Below are 16,740 nucleotides of genomic sequence, written 5' to 3' on the forward strand. Positions count from 1 at the left end.
TCGGGGGAAATCTCGATGAAACCTCGATCCTCCTAGTCCCTTCCCTCCTCCTTTTCATCGATCTTTCCTTCGATCCTTCCTTCGCGGGACTTCGGGATTCTCGACACGGCGACAAATCACGGCGACAAGTCCAGCGGAAGAAAAACGGGGTGAAAGAAACCCCCCGGGGGGGAGGGGGGGAATTTGTCACAGGTGAACAACCGGTGGAACGGAAAGGACGATACCGTGATAAGGGACGCGGCGGAGAGAGAGACTTCCAAGTTGTGTGTCATCCAGGGGGTGATCCAGGCCGCCGGATCTCGTCCCCATCCGCTCGATCCCCGACTGTGGAAACGATGCTGGTGGTCCTCTTACGCGTACTCCTCTCGCGTAAACAACGAGAGGGAGAGAGAGAGAGAGAGAGAGAGAGAGAGAGAGAGAGGGAGGGAGAGAGGGAGAGACAGACAGAGAGAGAGAGAGAGAGTGAGGAGGAGAAGGAGGGGGGAGAGAGGGAGGGGAGAGAGGAGGAATATCGAATATCCAGCGGCGGAGCGAAGGAAACCGAGAGACGCGAGAAAGGGCGCGATGTTGGAACGATACGGTGGTCCGGAGTACCGTGCCAGTACTGGTGCGCTGGCGAAGTTTGTTATCGAGTAGCGGCGAGAGGAAAAGCGGGCAGGGTGGTGGCAGCTCCGCTTGGCTGACAAGTAGACAGGGACGGTATCGCGCAGGCGCCAACTCTCGGCTCGGCAACCTTCCATCCCCTAACAATCCCCTAAACTCGAGTGTTCAGCCGCCCTACACGGTCAGCGATGCCACCTACGCCGCGCCACCCATCCTCGCAACGCCTTATCTCTTCTTCCTCTTCGAGGAGGATGTCCTGTTCCGTGCACGCGATCCCGGATTAATCACGGTCACGAAATATCGACCCGCCCTCCGCCTATTTATTCGTTCGTTTTATTGTCTTCCTTTCTTCGATCTTAGCCATCATTTTATCGGGTTTATAATATAAATTCGGGGGTGTAACAGTGTACAAAGATGAAGGGATTTTTTTTTTTTTTCTTTCGAATCGAACGGGATTTTATTCGATTATTCCATCATCGTTCGGATCTTGGAGAGATCTTTCGCGATATTTCAATTTCCTGCGGGGATGAGATAATGCGGGGGGAAATAAGGAGGTAACGAGTCGACAAAATATCGCCAACGATCTAAATTACCGCCTTGCTCTTCGCTCTTCGAATGGAACGAAGTAAAAAGAGATAAAAGGAAACGAGAAGGAGAAGGAGGAGGAAACGTTTCGAGTTTGGATTCTCTCTGGAAGAATTACAAGCGTCGAATCAACTTTGTCACCACGACTCTGTTTCCTCTGGATACTCCATCAACTCCCGTCCCAAGGGAGGAAGTCCCTTAACCTTCCCCATCTTTCTGCCCCCAGCTTCCCAAGATTTGATCGTATCGTCCTGCTCGAAAATATAACCGTCGAATCGTCGAGTTTTCGTTAATTGCGAGAAACCTCGATCGACGATGATTCGAGAGGGAAAATAAATTTTCCAACAAACGCTTCGATCTCGCGAAAAGAAACGTTACGTGATCGAAATCGCGCGTTTCTCGCGCGAATAAATTTTCCATGCGGCGCGAACGCATTCCGGATTTCCGATGGAGATGGATCCAGGCGGAATAACATCTCGGTTAACCGAGATTCGATTATCCAAATTTTCCATTATCGGATCTCGATTATGACATTGGCCATCCTCCAACCTTTCCGTATGAAACACGTGCACGTTGTAAAATTTCCCGCGTGTTCGACGGGAGCCGGATCGAAAACACGTCGCTTTTCGACTTTCGTTCGACTTGCGCATATCATTTCCTCTTTTAATCAATGACGGTGGACAAACAACCGGGTAACCGTCGTTGTTTGGAATGATCTATATTATCCCTCTGGATCCCTCTCCATTGATTGATCAGCGTCGTCGTGTTTAGACCCTTATTCTATTTCCCCTTCTGGGTGTATATATAATATATTGATAGGCAGCTTTATCACGTAGGGATCGACGAAGCCTCAGGTGCCCTTTAATCACTTGGCTTCGAGCCAGGGATCGACGTGCATATACGTGTATATATACGGGAACGCACGTGTTACAATCGATCGAGTAAGTAAGACTCGGCAATTATCGGTTATGGTTATGGCACGATCGCGTTTGTACGAGCGAGCACGTCACACACGTCCTGCTGTCTTCTCCTCTCGTGCAAACTGTCGACTAGTCGAGCGAATTCGTCGCAACTCCTTGGTGGATACCTACTCCAATTCTCGAGGATCCTCGAACTTGCACAAATCTGCCGTTATTTCCAGCAAACTCGATCCGACCAATCATCCTCCGATTCATGGGATCCCGCTTCGACACGCTTGAAATCGCGGCAACCCCCGCCCTCCCTCCAACATTTCGAATAACACCGATACTCGCTTTAACCATAATTTAATTCGAGATCGTTCGCGATCGACAACATCGATCGCGCCCAATTTGGACGACTTGAAAAAGTTGGATCGATTCATTTATATACGAAGGTCTCGTGTATGCGTTATTGAACGCGTATTTAATGTCGAGCATCCGCCAATTTCGCTCCATTTTTCGCCTCTTGATATTTTATTCAGTCATTCTCCAGTATTTTTCGATTCAACATTTTTACGAAAATGTGCAATCGTTTATTATCGATTGAAAATTGAAGGCCTCCCCCGATAATTGCGCCGATCTTTGAAACTTCTTCCCGATACTCCATCCCCTTCGTCTGTGTGGATAAGAAGAATTTTATCGCGCGGGAATTTTCAAGGTTCGGGGGATTCTTCTTCGTGTTCGTCACCGGAGAATAGGAATGGAAGGAAGACAGTAATTCCTATAGAAATATGAATTCTTCCGATGAAACGGCGTTATCTTTGGAACGAGATTGAAATCCACACGTGTGCCCTCCGCCTTCCTTTCTTCCGATTCTTTATTAAAAAGAATCTTAGCGTCACGATGAAACACGTGAAACTTTCGTTCTTTTATTCGTTCTCCAAAAATAAATTCCCATCCAAATCCATCCAAAAAAGTGTCGCCTTCCGAAGAAAGAAAATCCTAGAGCGAACCCTCTCGCTCTATCCATCGTCAAAATCCACAAGTACGAATAAAAAAAAAAAAACTTCAAAAACGAATCTCGTCCGATATCGAATCTTTAACCAATCTTCCTCTTTTTCTTCTTTCTCTTCTACTCCTCCTCCTCTCCAGTGTTCACTCATTCGAGGCTAAAAAGTTAAGGACCGGGCTCGAGAGAATCGTTTCAAGTATTACCAATTAAACCGCGCCAAACGCAACCGTTTAATAAGATTACTGGAACCACTCGTTAATCCGGTGAAGGCTTAGCTGCGTGGAACGTGGACAAGGGGTGAAACAGGTAGCCGGTTCAACGGGCTGGAAGCGAGGGTGGAGAGGGTGTGAAGAGGCAGACGATCCATCGACTCGTGTGCACCCCATGGTATCGCGATTCCATCCACGCCGAAACCATCGCCATTCGCCATTCTCGTAACGTGACGTGGCGAGGGAGCCACTTCCAACGCTGCCCTTATATTCAATGCAAAGGACGACACGCGTTTAACTTACGCCAAAGGTGTACGGTAACAAGCTCGTGCTTATTAAAATTCCATTGTCGAAGGGGACATTGTGGAAATTCTTCGAAACGGATGATGTTATTCGTGGAAAAATTGAATCGTTGAAAAACGGGCGATCTCAAATTTATCGTCGCATTTTGTCGTTTCGATTATCCCCGCTTCTGAATTATTATCATCGCGTCCCGAAATAGATATAAAATATAGTCGCGGTGGGACGCTGTCGCCGCAATAAATGCCGCGACTCCTCGAATGAAAGGCAAATATTTTGCAGCGAAAAATCGATACAAGTCCGGCGAAAATTCTTCGCGTTCGCCGTGAAAAATCTCTTCCGTCCATCCCCCCTTCCTCCCCCTCCTCCCCGCCACCTCGATGGAAAGCAAACAACTCCTCGATCGTGAAGTTGAGATCCGTCCCCCGATTGGGCGTTTCTCCAATAATTATTTTTACGAATTATTATATATATCGACGAGGACCACTTGTTAATCGCGGAGCTGCTTCGAAGACAAGAAAGTCTCTGGGGCGGCAAACCCGTAAACCCGGGTTTTAATCATCGAAATTGTAGTGCACGTTTGCTGGCGTGCCAATAAACGTTGGGCTGGCTCGATTCACGCTCCATGCATGTTTACCGATTATATACATATTCATCGGCTAGGCCGACCTGCTTGTCCCCGTATCCGGGGGATGATCCACTCTCCCTTCCCTCCCCCCTCAGGCGCCCGTTAATCCCCTGATTATAAAATCGAGGACGATCGAACAATCGGTTTTCCGAAAGCCTCCAACTTTGGAGGGGAGGGGAGAGGGTGTTTCGCGTATACAATAATGCCTCGTTGGATCACGGATTCTTTTTTCTCTTTTTTCTTTTTTTTTAATGGGAAGAGGGAAGTGAAATTTAGCGCGGATTAAACGGCGGTGGACGACAATAGAGCTCTCGTTCGCCGCGCGTTCGAACGCCTCGATTTTGCACACCGTTGGCAATCGTTGTCGTCGAGAGACAGTCGTGTTGAAACGTGTAACAACCCCCGCGACTTTTTGTTACTCGCGCTGTTCGATGGAGCGCGGCTCGTGCTTTCTGTTCTCTCTTTTATTTTTATCCCTTCTCCTTTCGCCTCACCGACCAAATCCGTGTACGTAACGTTACGTCCACGGCGTGAAAAGTGTCTTCGTGAGTTCGTGGCGAGGAAATTACATAGCAGAATATAAATAATCATAGGGCAGAATGTCCATTTTCGCGAACGGATCGCACCTGATCCTCCGTCGCTCTCTCTCTCTCTCTCTTTCACTCTCTGGTTATAACGTTGGTTAAACAGTGGAGTGATGCCGACGAGAGAGCTTTCGGTCGTTGGTGTTTTATTCATCGTTGGATCGAGGGAACGAACGAATCGACCGGTGAGGCGATCGTTTCATCTTCCTCTAATTTAATCGAAACGGAGAAAGAAAATCGTCGATCGGGTTATTTTTTCGCGATATCGGTCGTGCCTTTCTTCCCTTCGACTGCCTGAGTCTGAGCAATTGTCGAACAATGGATCGCAATGGGACGAAGGAGGAAACGAAGCAAAGGTTGGCATGATAAATAACGTTGAGTTCGTTAATCCCTTGGTCGCAAAGAGGATGAGACTTGGACGAGAAGTTATGGCGGTATCGCGTGTCCAAGGCGATAAACTCGCTCTACACGTGGACCTTTTAGGGCGTAATTCATTTTTCAGAACGATCGAGGAACGTTTACCGCGCGTCGAGGTCGAAGTCGTTTCAATGGGTAGCCGGAGGCCGTTGAAAAATAAGAAATCGTGACGGGATTTCTCCGATTTTCCTTCGTTTCGAGTTTTCAATTCCCTCGATTCTTTCTTACTTTTATTTTTTTCTTTTTTTTTTTTTTCTTTTTTTTTTTGAGAGGGGATCTGTCGTTTTATCGCCAATCGCTGCCTCTCCTCGCGAAGATAAGTGAAACGTAAAAATGGAAAGAACGGAGGAAGCATTTTTCCATTAGATTTATCCAGCGAGATTTTCATAAACGTAAGGAAACGTGGTCGTGGTTGGCGAAATGGCAGGGGACAGGGATAAGTTTAAAACCGAGCATTTCGAAGCAACGGAAATCCCTTCGACGGCGACCAACTTTCTTCCAAGATGTTCTTTTCTTTTTTTTTTTTTTTTTCTTTTTTTAAGTTGCGTGTGCGAGCCACATGTGTCGCGCAACCGTTTATATGCCACGTATAGCACGGGAAAAGGAAAAATTCGAGGCAGGTACACCTACAAACTGTAACGTCACACGTTAAATGGAAACACGCTTCGACTCGAACAAGGACGATTTCCTTAAAAATCGAACAGCAGTATGCATACAACGAGGAAAACTTCGTCCAGACTCTACATCGACGATTTAAAAGTTCGGACTTGGCCGCACTTTCCTCGATATCATCGGTCGCGTCCGATCGTATTCCTCCCTCGCTGGCCGCACTATCATTTTAACCGCCTCTTTCTTCCGTTATTGTTCGAAACGAAGGTTCTTCTCTTTACAAAAGTAAATACAGATCTCGCTCGCTTACGCCGTGGAATTCTTTATTTCCGTTTAACTTTTCGCGAGAGAGAACAAGTCGAAACTTGGGATCGCCTCTCGTTCCCTCCAACACCGCTTAAAATTCATTTCTCGTTTTTTCTTTTTTTTTTTTTCCTTCTTTTCTCGAAACGAAAAAATTGTTTAGGAATTGTGGGGAGAAGCGTGGGAGAAGAGGGAGGAATATTAATAGGAGTTAACCAAGTTTAAGAGGGCGTGTTGCGGAGAAAAAAGCAGCAGTGTTAAAATCCAGGATGGAAAAAGCTATGGCGCTGTGGAGCAATTACCGCCAAGCTTTGGCGGTAATGTCGGTAATGAGTTGGAGGAAGCCAACACCGATCGACACGTTTCTTTCGTCGGTCGAGTAATCGCCGCTTAATTATCCTGACAAATCGCCGCGACGTGATATGCGCCAACTGGTGTGCACCTTCCATCTCGTCGTCCTACGAAAACATTTAATCCAAAGTATCCCCCATTAACGTAACTTTGACTGTTCGAACAGAGAGAGAGAGAGAGAGAGAGAGAGAGAGAGAGAGAGAGAGAGAGGAAATTATCGGAGAAAATTGACCAGGCAAATTTGATGCGACGTTCCCAAGATTTCCAACGTGAAAAGAAACGATGGCGAGATATAAAGGAAAGTACTACTTCCATTTCATAATTCCGTTTAATCTCTCTCTCTCTCTCTGTCTATCTATCTCTCTTCTTATTAATTCCTTGGATTATTATAACACGCGTTCGTTAACGCCTCTCCGTCTACTTCCGGCTCTCCCGTTGCACGCGTTAACAAGCGACGAGGGCCTTGTAAAGTAGCCTCGTTTCCTCCGCGACATTACGGAACGATTACTCGGGCCGTGTGCACGAGATCACGTCGCTTTGTTAAAATTCTTCCTCGAAAGGGGGAGGGGGAAGGAGGAGGATACGTCGAGAAAACGTATTAATTTTCAAAGAGCGCGGTTCAATTTTTTTACGACGATTCTCGTTGGAGGAAAAAAAAAAAAAAAAAAAAAAAAAAACAGGCGAGGATAGGAATGAAAATTATTAGAGCGCTCTAAATCCGCTCTAAAAAAGAATTATTCTATTCGCCCAGATTTTTTTCTCTTCCCTTTCTCTCTTTCTCTCTTTCTTTCTTTCTTTCTTTTTACGCTCTCTAACGCGTTGAAAAACTATCGAGGAATCGAAAAATTTATGCAAATGTTTGAAACTGAAACCTGTATATGCAAATGATCGATCCCCGCTCGTCCGTTCCATTGGACGGGGGTCCTTTGCGCGGGCAGTTAAAAAGCTAATCTTTTTTTCAACGAAATTTCCTTGTTCCCAGGGGAGAGGATTCGATTCCCCGCCGATTACCAAAGTGACTGTAGTAATCGATTCTTGGCCGAGACGAAGCGGATCGATCGATCGGCGATAACCGACCGCCCTCTCTCGCCGCTCTCGTTTCGTGGAGAATAAAAAAAGGAAAAGTTGGAAATTTCGAACGGAATCTCCCTGTCGAAAACACAGATTATACATGCGCACACGCATGATCATCGTGATTAAGGCGGGATGAAATTTTTCGGGGATGGGATTAAAATTTATCAAAGGAGGGTTGATTAACTTCCCCCCCAGAACCCCGTCCAATTTGGCCAGGAAAATAGCGCGCGGCTAGCCGCGGAAAGAGCATCACGGTTTCGAGTTAATGCTTCTACAGAAAGCCCTTTTACAGGGCGCGGATTATCGATCCAAAGTTGTTCGAGCGTTCGAGATCGATTAATTTGCGGGAATCACGTGGACTCGTCCGAGACGAAGATCGAGGAACAACGAGGAGAGGGGTCGAAAGTTGGTCGGAAAGTGTCCTCCTCGTCGTCGTGGTGACCCACTCTGAGGAGGAGGAACAACGGAGAGGGATAAAAGAGACCCGATTCGAAACGATTCGATAAAATCTCTTATGAATTTAATTATTGTATACCGGATGATACGAGATCTCCTGGCCAATTTCCTGGTTTAACTTTTTAAATACTCGGCAAATACCAATTATAACCGGGGATAATGAAACGGACCGGGATCAAATATTTGTATTAAGATGTTCGAGATGGAGAAGAATTTTCGACGATTGTTTCTCGATACTTTGATATTTTTTTCTTTTTTTTTTCTTTTTTTTTTTTTTTTTATAGAGAAGAATTTAAATATCGAGATCGATCACTCGAGATTGGAGAATCGTTGCGGTTTTAAGAGCGCTCGACGAGGAATTGTATTTCATTAACCAGAATAGAATTGCTCTTTATTTTTCAGCCGGGGCTGGCTTTATCAAATATTCCAATAAAATCCCGAAGAACGGTCTTTTTAAAAGCGCGGCTGTGCGCGAAAAGTTCTAGGCACATTTCAATTCGACTCGGCGTATAATAGTCGATATCCGCTTCCGTTCGCTCGAAACTTTTTCCCCTTTCGTTTTTCGCGGGGCGGGGTGAAAGGAGGGGCGCGTCGAACTTTTTACTTTCGAAAATTGCACACGGTCCCGTGCATTTTTTCGAAATTTTTTTCCCTCCCTCGCAAACCGTTCATAACTTCGCCTCCCGTTTTTTCGCCCGACAACTAACGAGACATCGATTTCCCGGCATTTCGTTGCCACCGCAAATTCGACCGATCTCTATGAATTCAAGAATCGTGAAAAACTTTGCGGAAAACCGTGACGAATAAAATCGTAGAAAATGGACAACGACAACGTATCGTGGACGGAATATTCGTGAACGTATTTGTTCGTTCATACTTACTTTCGTTTAATCGTGTCGCGGACGAGCCAATCGGTCCAATCGGTGTGCTCGATCAAACAGCACGAATAAGAGCGTCGTAATTGGGAGAAAAAAAGAGAAAGAAAAGAACATGGACGAGTAATAAAAAATTATGGGCCGTAATTAAACGAAAGATGGAATATCGTCCAAAGGAATATCTTTGTTTTTTAAACGCGTTAAAAAGAGAGATCTAGACCTACATAAAATTTCGTTACGAGAACAATGTTTAATTATTCGAGAAAACGTTTAAAAAGTTTTGCACCGCGTGTTCCATCGTGTTCCATCCGATCGTTCGGATGAAATCGCATTAACGATCCAAAAACGATAAAACGATCGAAGCGTCGTTTCCACTCCGTGCACTCCGTTTCTTCCCTTCTGTTTCGACCAATATCTCGCGGATGATAAACAAGATCCACCACCTTGGAACAAAAAAAGGGAAAAAAGGTAATCGCGATCGAGCTCGTTCTGCTCGAGATAACAATCGAGATGCAATCGTCTCTCTCTCTCTCTCTCCCTCCGCGTGATTTCGTAAGCCTGGAGAGATGAAAAAAATCGCGATACCACGGCACGCAGTCAGCACGTACGATCCTAACCGTGCCACGAAACGTTAATAAATCTCACTCGCGTTTATTTCAACCGCGATAACTGGTTAATGAGTATCGTATTATATCGTGTGCAACAACTTCAGCACGATGATATCGCGGCGATTCCACGTTTTTTAATAAGCTGCTGAACCCTCGAATTTCGGAGGGTTGCTGAAGAAAATACGGGCGACGGGGAAATAATTATCATTCAGTTTCAAAGATTTCACGTCGTGATTCGTTCCGTGAAATTTTAATTATCCACGAATTTTTCCTCCCCGATAATTTTTATATTCGAATTTTCCTAAACGCGGGATCGTTTATAGCAGGCGAAAAATTACAAACTCGTCTCTCGAAAGAAAGCCTCGAATGAGATAGAAATTTCGTTTTCGTTCGCGCAACGTTGTTTACTCGTTTTTCATCGTAATATCGATTTCTCGTTACGCCTTATTACCCTTATTAAAACTGGAGCACGCGGTGAACTTATTACGAGCTGAACGCGGCTCGCAAACATTTTCATCGTTTCGATTCTTTCGAAAGGATGGGGAGGAAGGACGAAACGATTCGAGAATAAGTCCTCCACCCCGATCGAGTACGCTACTCGAAAAAAACGGACTCATAAATTCTTCTCAATCGCGATTCTCGAAACGAGTCACGAAAGAAAATTGCGCTCGTGCGTTGGCTCGATCGTGCTCGATGGGGGAAGAGACACGAATTCCTCTCGATATCGACGTGTGCTCTCTATGAGGGGGGGGGAAGGGTTGCTAGCGTAACTTGATTGAAAGTCACTCGTCGTACTAATGCGGCTAACATATGACCGTCTGTTTCTACTACTGTTCCAGAGAGAGAGAGAGAGAGGTTCGGCTCCATGCAGTTGTTCGGCCGTGATCGATAAGCCTAGATTCAAAACTGCTCTCCCCGTATTTCGTGCGCCGCGATTGGAACAATAAATCAACGCGAGCTCGACGGCGCTCGAATCATATTAATAGTCCTCCGCTTTTCAAACCGAAGGAAAATAGGACTAGGCCTGGAAAAAGCATATAATCATTTTTCTATGCCCGAGATCGAGTAAGGGGAGAACCACGACGAAACGATGGAACGACGCGACGAACGTCGACGTTTCCTGGACAAGAATTTCGACAGGATAAAAGAGATCGTTATTTATTCCGTGTCTCTTGTTTGCTGATACACACACACACACACACACACACACATATATATATATATATACGCGCGCAGTCACGTATGGTTATCCAATTTTCTCGAGTTTTTTCCTCCGGCTCTCGACAGACTTTTCCTCGACAGATCCGTTGTATACCTTGGGGCATTTCTCACCGGTACCTGTGCACGAGTCGTGTGTTTCGCGAGCAAACGTTAGCAAAGCCAGTTAAACTGGCAAGCCACTTCAAAGCCGAGAGCTGCCCGACGTCGAGGAACAATAGATCCCAATTAAGCGACGTCTATTTTTTTTTTTTGGAGGGGAGGGGGAGGAAAAGAAAGAAAGGAAAATCTAAAACTTTTGGCGAGATAGATAAATATCGTAGCGCGCAAGTTTTTTTTATCGCGAAACTCGATAAAATCGATCGTTATCCGGGATCGACGATTCTTGGAAGCATCTATAACCGATACGGCTATTATAAATCAAACGGCAACTGGAGAGCTGAGAAAATAGTCGAGATAGTCCGCCATTCCTGCGCGAGCTGTTATACTGCCGGTTGTAAATCACGCTTCATACCGATACGGTTAATACAGAGTATAGACCAAACGTTTTGCGTTTGTCCACGTAGGACGTGCTCGCCCCGTAGATCGATAACACGCATAGATTCAAAAATTATTTCACGTGCCATCATTATATTCCATGGCGCGCTTTTCGACGCGATAAATCACGGACGCGGCGATTGCGTTGAAAGATCTCGACGATCTTCGTCAAACGGAACTTCCTTTTTTCCCTTTTTTCGGATTTCGACTCGATCCTCGTTTCGACGCGAATGAAATTAATGAGAGGAGGCTAGGTGAAATAATAAAACGCGCTCCCCACGCGAAGGAGAGCCGTTATAAAAGGCTCTCGTAATATCCTGGCTGATAAACAGACCCTTTGAACTTTATTAGCCTCTTCCGCCCCCTCGACTCGTATTTTAAATCGGTCATCCTTATTCACCCCTCTCCCAGGAAATTTGTTTTGAAAATTATATGCGCCGAAAAGTAATCTTCCAAGCCTCGAACCAAGCCTTCTCCTCCCCCTTCTTCTCGACTCGTGCTGCTGCTCTTCTCGACTCGAAGCCAGACTCGTGTCGCCTGGCTGGAAAAAAAAAAAGTCAGTAGTCGTTAAAATTAATGAGATGTAAATACGGGGGTAGAAGTTGCCCGAGAAATAATGGGGGAGGAGGGCGGGGAGAGAAAAAGAAGGAAAAGGGAACAATGTTCGCGAGAAATATCGAAAACTTTCGAAAGGGGGAGGAAATTTTTTTCGAAATTTTCCTCTTTCGCGAATGGTTGAAATATCCTCTTTACCTCGGAGAGCTGGCTAATTTTTCCTTTCTATTCTTTCTTTCTTATTATTATTATTATTATTATTATTATTATTATTATTTCCTCTCGAAGAACTTCGATACGTTTCCACAGAGAGAAAAGAAATCGTTATCCGAGCTTCGTTTACCCTCGGTGGAACATCAAGTCTCCCTTCCCTCCCTTCCCAGAAACTCTCGAGAAGACGAAGGAGGTGAACTCATGCAGATTGTCCAGAATCCGTCCCGAAAGTTCGATAAAGCGAAATCAAATAATCAACCCTTCCCCGTGAAAACTTGAGGAGTTCCGGGTATCGCCTCCGTCACCTTTCTTCGCGGCTCTTCTTCGTGTTCTACCCTCCGCTCGATGGAAAACACACTCACTCGACACTCACGCAACGACGTCACGTAACCATGGACACCTCGAAACTTGTTATCGTTGGAAATTAATTACACCCCGTGGATAATGCGCCAACCGATCCACGGGCGTACGTGTACATATATATATATATATACACGCCCCGCACACTGTTTCCCCGTGTTTCCTCGTAATTACACCTGTGTACTTCTTAATTAGACCTTCCCTCCCCCTCGCTTCTACGAAATTCGCTCGCGACCGAATATAATATCGAAGGCGGAGCCGATCGATGTCGAACGCCTGCCGCGACATCGGCAACAACCCTTGGCCCAACCCAAGAGAATTTATAAAGTTTCGCGAATAAACTTTCCCCACCCGAGTTTTCGCCCATTCGTGATCGGTTGCTTCTCGCCCCGTTCTTGATTTATTATATGCTTCCAGAAAAATTTTCCAACCGCGTGCACGAAGATGGAAAAACGGATTCCAAGTCCAACTTTTCAATTTTCCATCCAGAGAAGAGGGGAGAAGAAAAGGTAAAGTAACTTCTCTGACGATGCCGGTCAATTTACAATTCGTCTCGCGTAAATCATGGACGAGGAGGATTAGAATTAAATCGGACAATTGGAGTATCGCAACAGATTCAAAAAAAAAAAAAAAATTGATGTTTGCGTTGGGAAATCGCATATTGCATAAAATTCCTCCTGCTGTCCTTCCATGGATGGAATCGAACACGGAGATGGCTTTTGATGTTGTATAATAAGCTGTTGGCCATACGCGCTGGATCCGATTCCAGGTTTGTGTTCGGATGATTCTGACAGGAAAGCTTTGATGTCGAATCCAGACATTACACGGAATCTAAATGCAGCCGAAGTAGAATTCGCTCTCGAAGAGCCACTCTTCGTCCGGTTGCGGACGAGTTCGGGAAAGGCAGATGAACGAAAAATGGCGCGGTTTCGAAACCCAAGTTTCGAAACTTTACGTTTCCCGCCGATCGTCGAATCGCTCGTTCGTTACGAGGCGTCGTAAAGATTATTATCCGTTTTAATGGACGCTCTCGATTATTTTCTTTCGTTCTATTCTTCTCGCGCGTGTCGTTATTGTCGCTCGTACAACTGATTATTAAAAAAAAAAAAAAAAAAAAGATTGGGGAGAGGAGGAGAGAAATGGAAAATTTAATTCTATAATCCTGGTTGAGAATTCACGATGATATTCGATCCTCTCGATTTCTCCGGCGTAACCGTATGCCAACAGCGAATTTTTACCTTCCCTCCTCGGCTCGTTCAGGGAATTCTCTCTCATTTCACTCTTAGCTCCGCCACTGGTGTATTTGTTTCACGAGCGAACCGTATGAATTATATACCTCGAAGATCGGGTAAACATTTTACCTCGATGCAGCTGTATTATTTTTCATTACACGGTTGACTCGTTACTTTCTCTCTCTCTCTCTCTCTTTCAATTTGATGAAAAAATATTTCTCAATTATCCGTATGTTATTATTCGTTTACCTTTTTCGATCGAATGGTAAATGGTTAATAGTGATCCGACCGACGTTTAGCTGCAAGAATTTATTTTATTATTATTGTTGCTTATTGCACACGCTTGTATTAGCGACGTTTCGACGGTTCCTATATTTCGCTATAACATCCACGGTTTCCCTCCTTTGCAAGGTTTGTCGGAAAGATTGAAATAGAGGCGCTGGAAATCGCCGTTTATGTTCTCGCGCTCGGTGTCGGCTAGGATTATCTCCTCGTCATCGTGCTCCATGGCTATGTCGATGTCCGGTTCCATTTTCAGGTAGAAGAAGTACGGCAGAGGTTCCGCTCCACGTGCACAGTCCTTCACGAAATCATTCGCGTCTATGTCCAGCATTTTGCGGATTTCCAATTCCCTTTTACTCGGGCTCTGTAAATATTATTAATAATAAGGAGAAAGGCGTGAGAACGGAGAGCAATTTGCAAGGATGCGAGGAATCGTATGTATAATCGTATATATTGGAAGAAAAGCTTTTTGAAAAAGGGAGAATCGAAAATTGACTTCCAACTTTCCCTTAATCCCCCAATTTCGACGCCAATCGAACATCGTGTCAAAAGAGATCACGATAAATCGATTACAACAAACACGAGCGATGATCGAGCGACAAGGATTAATGGAAAAAAAAAAAAAAAAAGAAAAAAGAAAAAAAGACCGAGCGAGTGGATCGTTCGTGTGGAACGGATAATCGGATTCGATATTAACAGGAAGCAATTAGAAGTTTTGGAAAATTTATCGCGTGAATCTGACACCCATCCTCTCTCGATCCTTTCCTCTCCTGTGTTATAAAATGGAGGAGAGGAGAGGAATAAGAAATTTTCCTCGATTTAACAAAACACTGTTAACCAAATGACCGAAATTATCCAATTTCGAAAAATTGTTATAATTGATTAAAGTGGTGGTTTTCTTTTTTTTTTTTTTTTTTCTTCGTAATCATCGAATAAGCTGTTACTACGCCCAACAATTACAGCACGTCTCGTTCACTATCTTCTTCATCTTTGCAAATGAAAAAAAACATTTGCCTGCAATTTATAGTGCTCGACTATCGTGTCCGACCATTGTCAGTTCTTTCTATTCGCGCGCAAAAACCGCTGTTCCCCCTCTTCTCTCCCCCTCGTCACGTCGGTTTTAATGGAGGTTAAAAACCATGACAAGAAAGTAAAAATCAAGAAACACATTGTCCCCGGTCGTGGACACAAACACGGATACAAATTAGAAACGAGGAGGGGACACGAAACGGCTAGCCAAAAACGAGAATTCTCGGAGCGAAACAACGAGCAAATACAATAATACGTGGAGATAAAAACGGATCCTTTCGGTCTGCAAACGATCCATTCGTCTAGGTTTTTACATTTCTAGAAGGAAAACCGTCTGACCGATCGTTCCAAACTGATCGATCGACTTTTTCCTTTTTTTCTTTTCTCCCTCGAGAAGTAAAAATGTGTGTGTGTGTGTGTGTGTGTGTGTGTGTTTTCCATCAGGATGAAATCAGAAAAAACTCGTCCGACAAAACTACGAACGAAAGATCCGACGATGGAAAGAAAAAGTTGTAGATTAATCTATACATCGTACCATTTCCAATTGTGATTCCTGCGTCGTTTTCTCCGGTTCCCTGTTCGTCTTCCTCGCAGGCGACGCAACTTTCCTTTTCTTGTCCTTCCTTGGGGTAGATTTCGCTGTCGACGATTATTTTCGATTATACTCAAAGATCGTGTTCTCCGTTGCTCCTTACCTTTCTTCTCACCTTTTTTGGGCTTTGGGCTGAATATTTTTTTAACAGGCGGTTTCTTTATCTCTCCCTTCTCATCTTTCCCTTGCACCAGGAACGTAGCTATAACCAGTCTGTTTCCAATTTCCTTGACAGCCTGAAGCGCAACGATCATCTTCGATCAAGCGATTCTTTAAAAAAAGAAGAAGGAAAAAAAGAAAGATTTAATTTATTCGTTACCTGATCCGCGGTATCCTTCCAATGCTTAAAGGAGGATCGATGGATGGTCGCCTCGTGCGTGAACTTCCTCAAGAAATCCTTCATCTCCGCCTCGTTCTTGGGTATGGGCAATCGCTGCAAAGAAACTCTCGTTTCTTTTTTGTTTCCTTTCCTTCCTTTCTTTCTTTCTTTTTTTTTCTTTTTTTCTTTACAACGTGTAAACGAAAAGTTTGCAAGTCGAGGAAGGGAAAGTTTAGCGAGACCTTTGCTCGCTGTCGTAAAGATTGGTGTGATCGCGATAAAGCTGGCCGGCCGATGTCTTTAACAACAGTGGCGAAAGTTCTTACTTTGTCGAATGGCTTCTCCTTCTCTTCCTCTATTCCTAAATGCTCCCACGGAATGCCCACGGGCCACTCCTTTATAATTGGCTTCTCTTCTTCCTCTTCTTCCACTTTCTCCTCTTCTGTTTTAGTCACTTCCTCCCCATTTTCTACTTTCTCCTCCTCCTTCTGTCTCTCTTCTTCCTCGATTTCTTCTCCCGGCGTTATTTCTTCCTCCTCCTCTGTCACATCGTCTGCAACAAAATCACCCATCCATGTTTCCAAAATCAATGGGACAAACAATTCCCTCGCGTTCTAATCGCGCGTTTTTCTAAAATAACAATCGACGACGGTGAACACCACATCGTGTTAATTAATTAAAACTCGTCTCTTCTTCTGTCGCGACGAAAAAAGTTTCAACCGGCTCTTCGAAGGGGGGACAAACGTATATAGCGCGGAAATTTAAACGCGTAATATTGCTTGTTTAAATACGTGCAATTGTAAGATAAGGGATACCTCGTTTGAATACAATCCTGCTAATCCTTTTCTCGCAAAAATGTTCTGTTTAAATGTGCTCTTTCGCTACTTCTC

The 16,740-nt window shown here is 44.7% G+C and overlaps 3 protein-coding genes across 4 annotated transcripts in view; all 3 read right to left on the bottom strand.

Moving 5' to 3' along the window:
• Positions 1-486, bottom strand: part of 5-HT1 (serotonin receptor) — a 104,203-nt gene extending 103,717 nt beyond the window's left edge. The window contains exon 1 of one of the 2 annotated variants that reach the window (XM_086914366.1): positions 225-486. The gene's annotated coding sequence lies outside the window, so the exon portion shown is untranslated. The remainder of the gene's footprint in view (positions 1-224) is intronic. The other variant, XM_086914361.1, reaches the window with a different exon arrangement.
• Positions 487-11,581: 11,095 nt separating this feature from the next.
• The window catches only part of Camta (Calmodulin-binding transcription activator), a 99,969-nt gene continuing 94,810 nt past the window's right edge, over positions 11,582-16,740 (bottom strand). Inside the window, exon 16 of the mRNA XM_086914285.1 lies at positions 11,582-11,809. The gene's annotated coding sequence lies outside the window, so the exon portion shown is untranslated. The remainder of the gene's footprint in view (positions 11,810-16,740) is intronic.
• The window catches only part of LOC100872289 (uncharacterized), a 37,859-nt gene continuing 35,041 nt past the window's right edge, over positions 13,923-16,740 (bottom strand). Inside the window, exons 9-13 of the mRNA XM_086914288.1 lie at positions 16,177-16,403; positions 15,851-15,964; positions 15,647-15,767; positions 15,475-15,578; positions 13,923-14,274 (exon numbers count right to left, since the gene is read on the bottom strand). Coding sequence (XP_086770414.1) covers positions 14,008-14,274; positions 15,475-15,578; positions 15,647-15,767; positions 15,851-15,964; positions 16,177-16,403 — 833 coding nt within the window. The 3' untranslated portion in view covers positions 13,923-14,007. The remainder of the gene's footprint in view (positions 14,275-15,474; positions 15,579-15,646; positions 15,768-15,850; positions 15,965-16,176; positions 16,404-16,740) is intronic.

The sequence above is a fragment of the Apis florea genome, unplaced genomic scaffold (genome assembly GCF_048593485.1).
Source record: "Apis florea isolate Af1SG1 unplaced genomic scaffold, ASM4859348v1 contig_3587_pilon, whole genome shotgun sequence".
Lineage (NCBI taxonomy): Eukaryota > Metazoa > Arthropoda > Insecta > Hymenoptera > Apidae > Apis > Apis florea.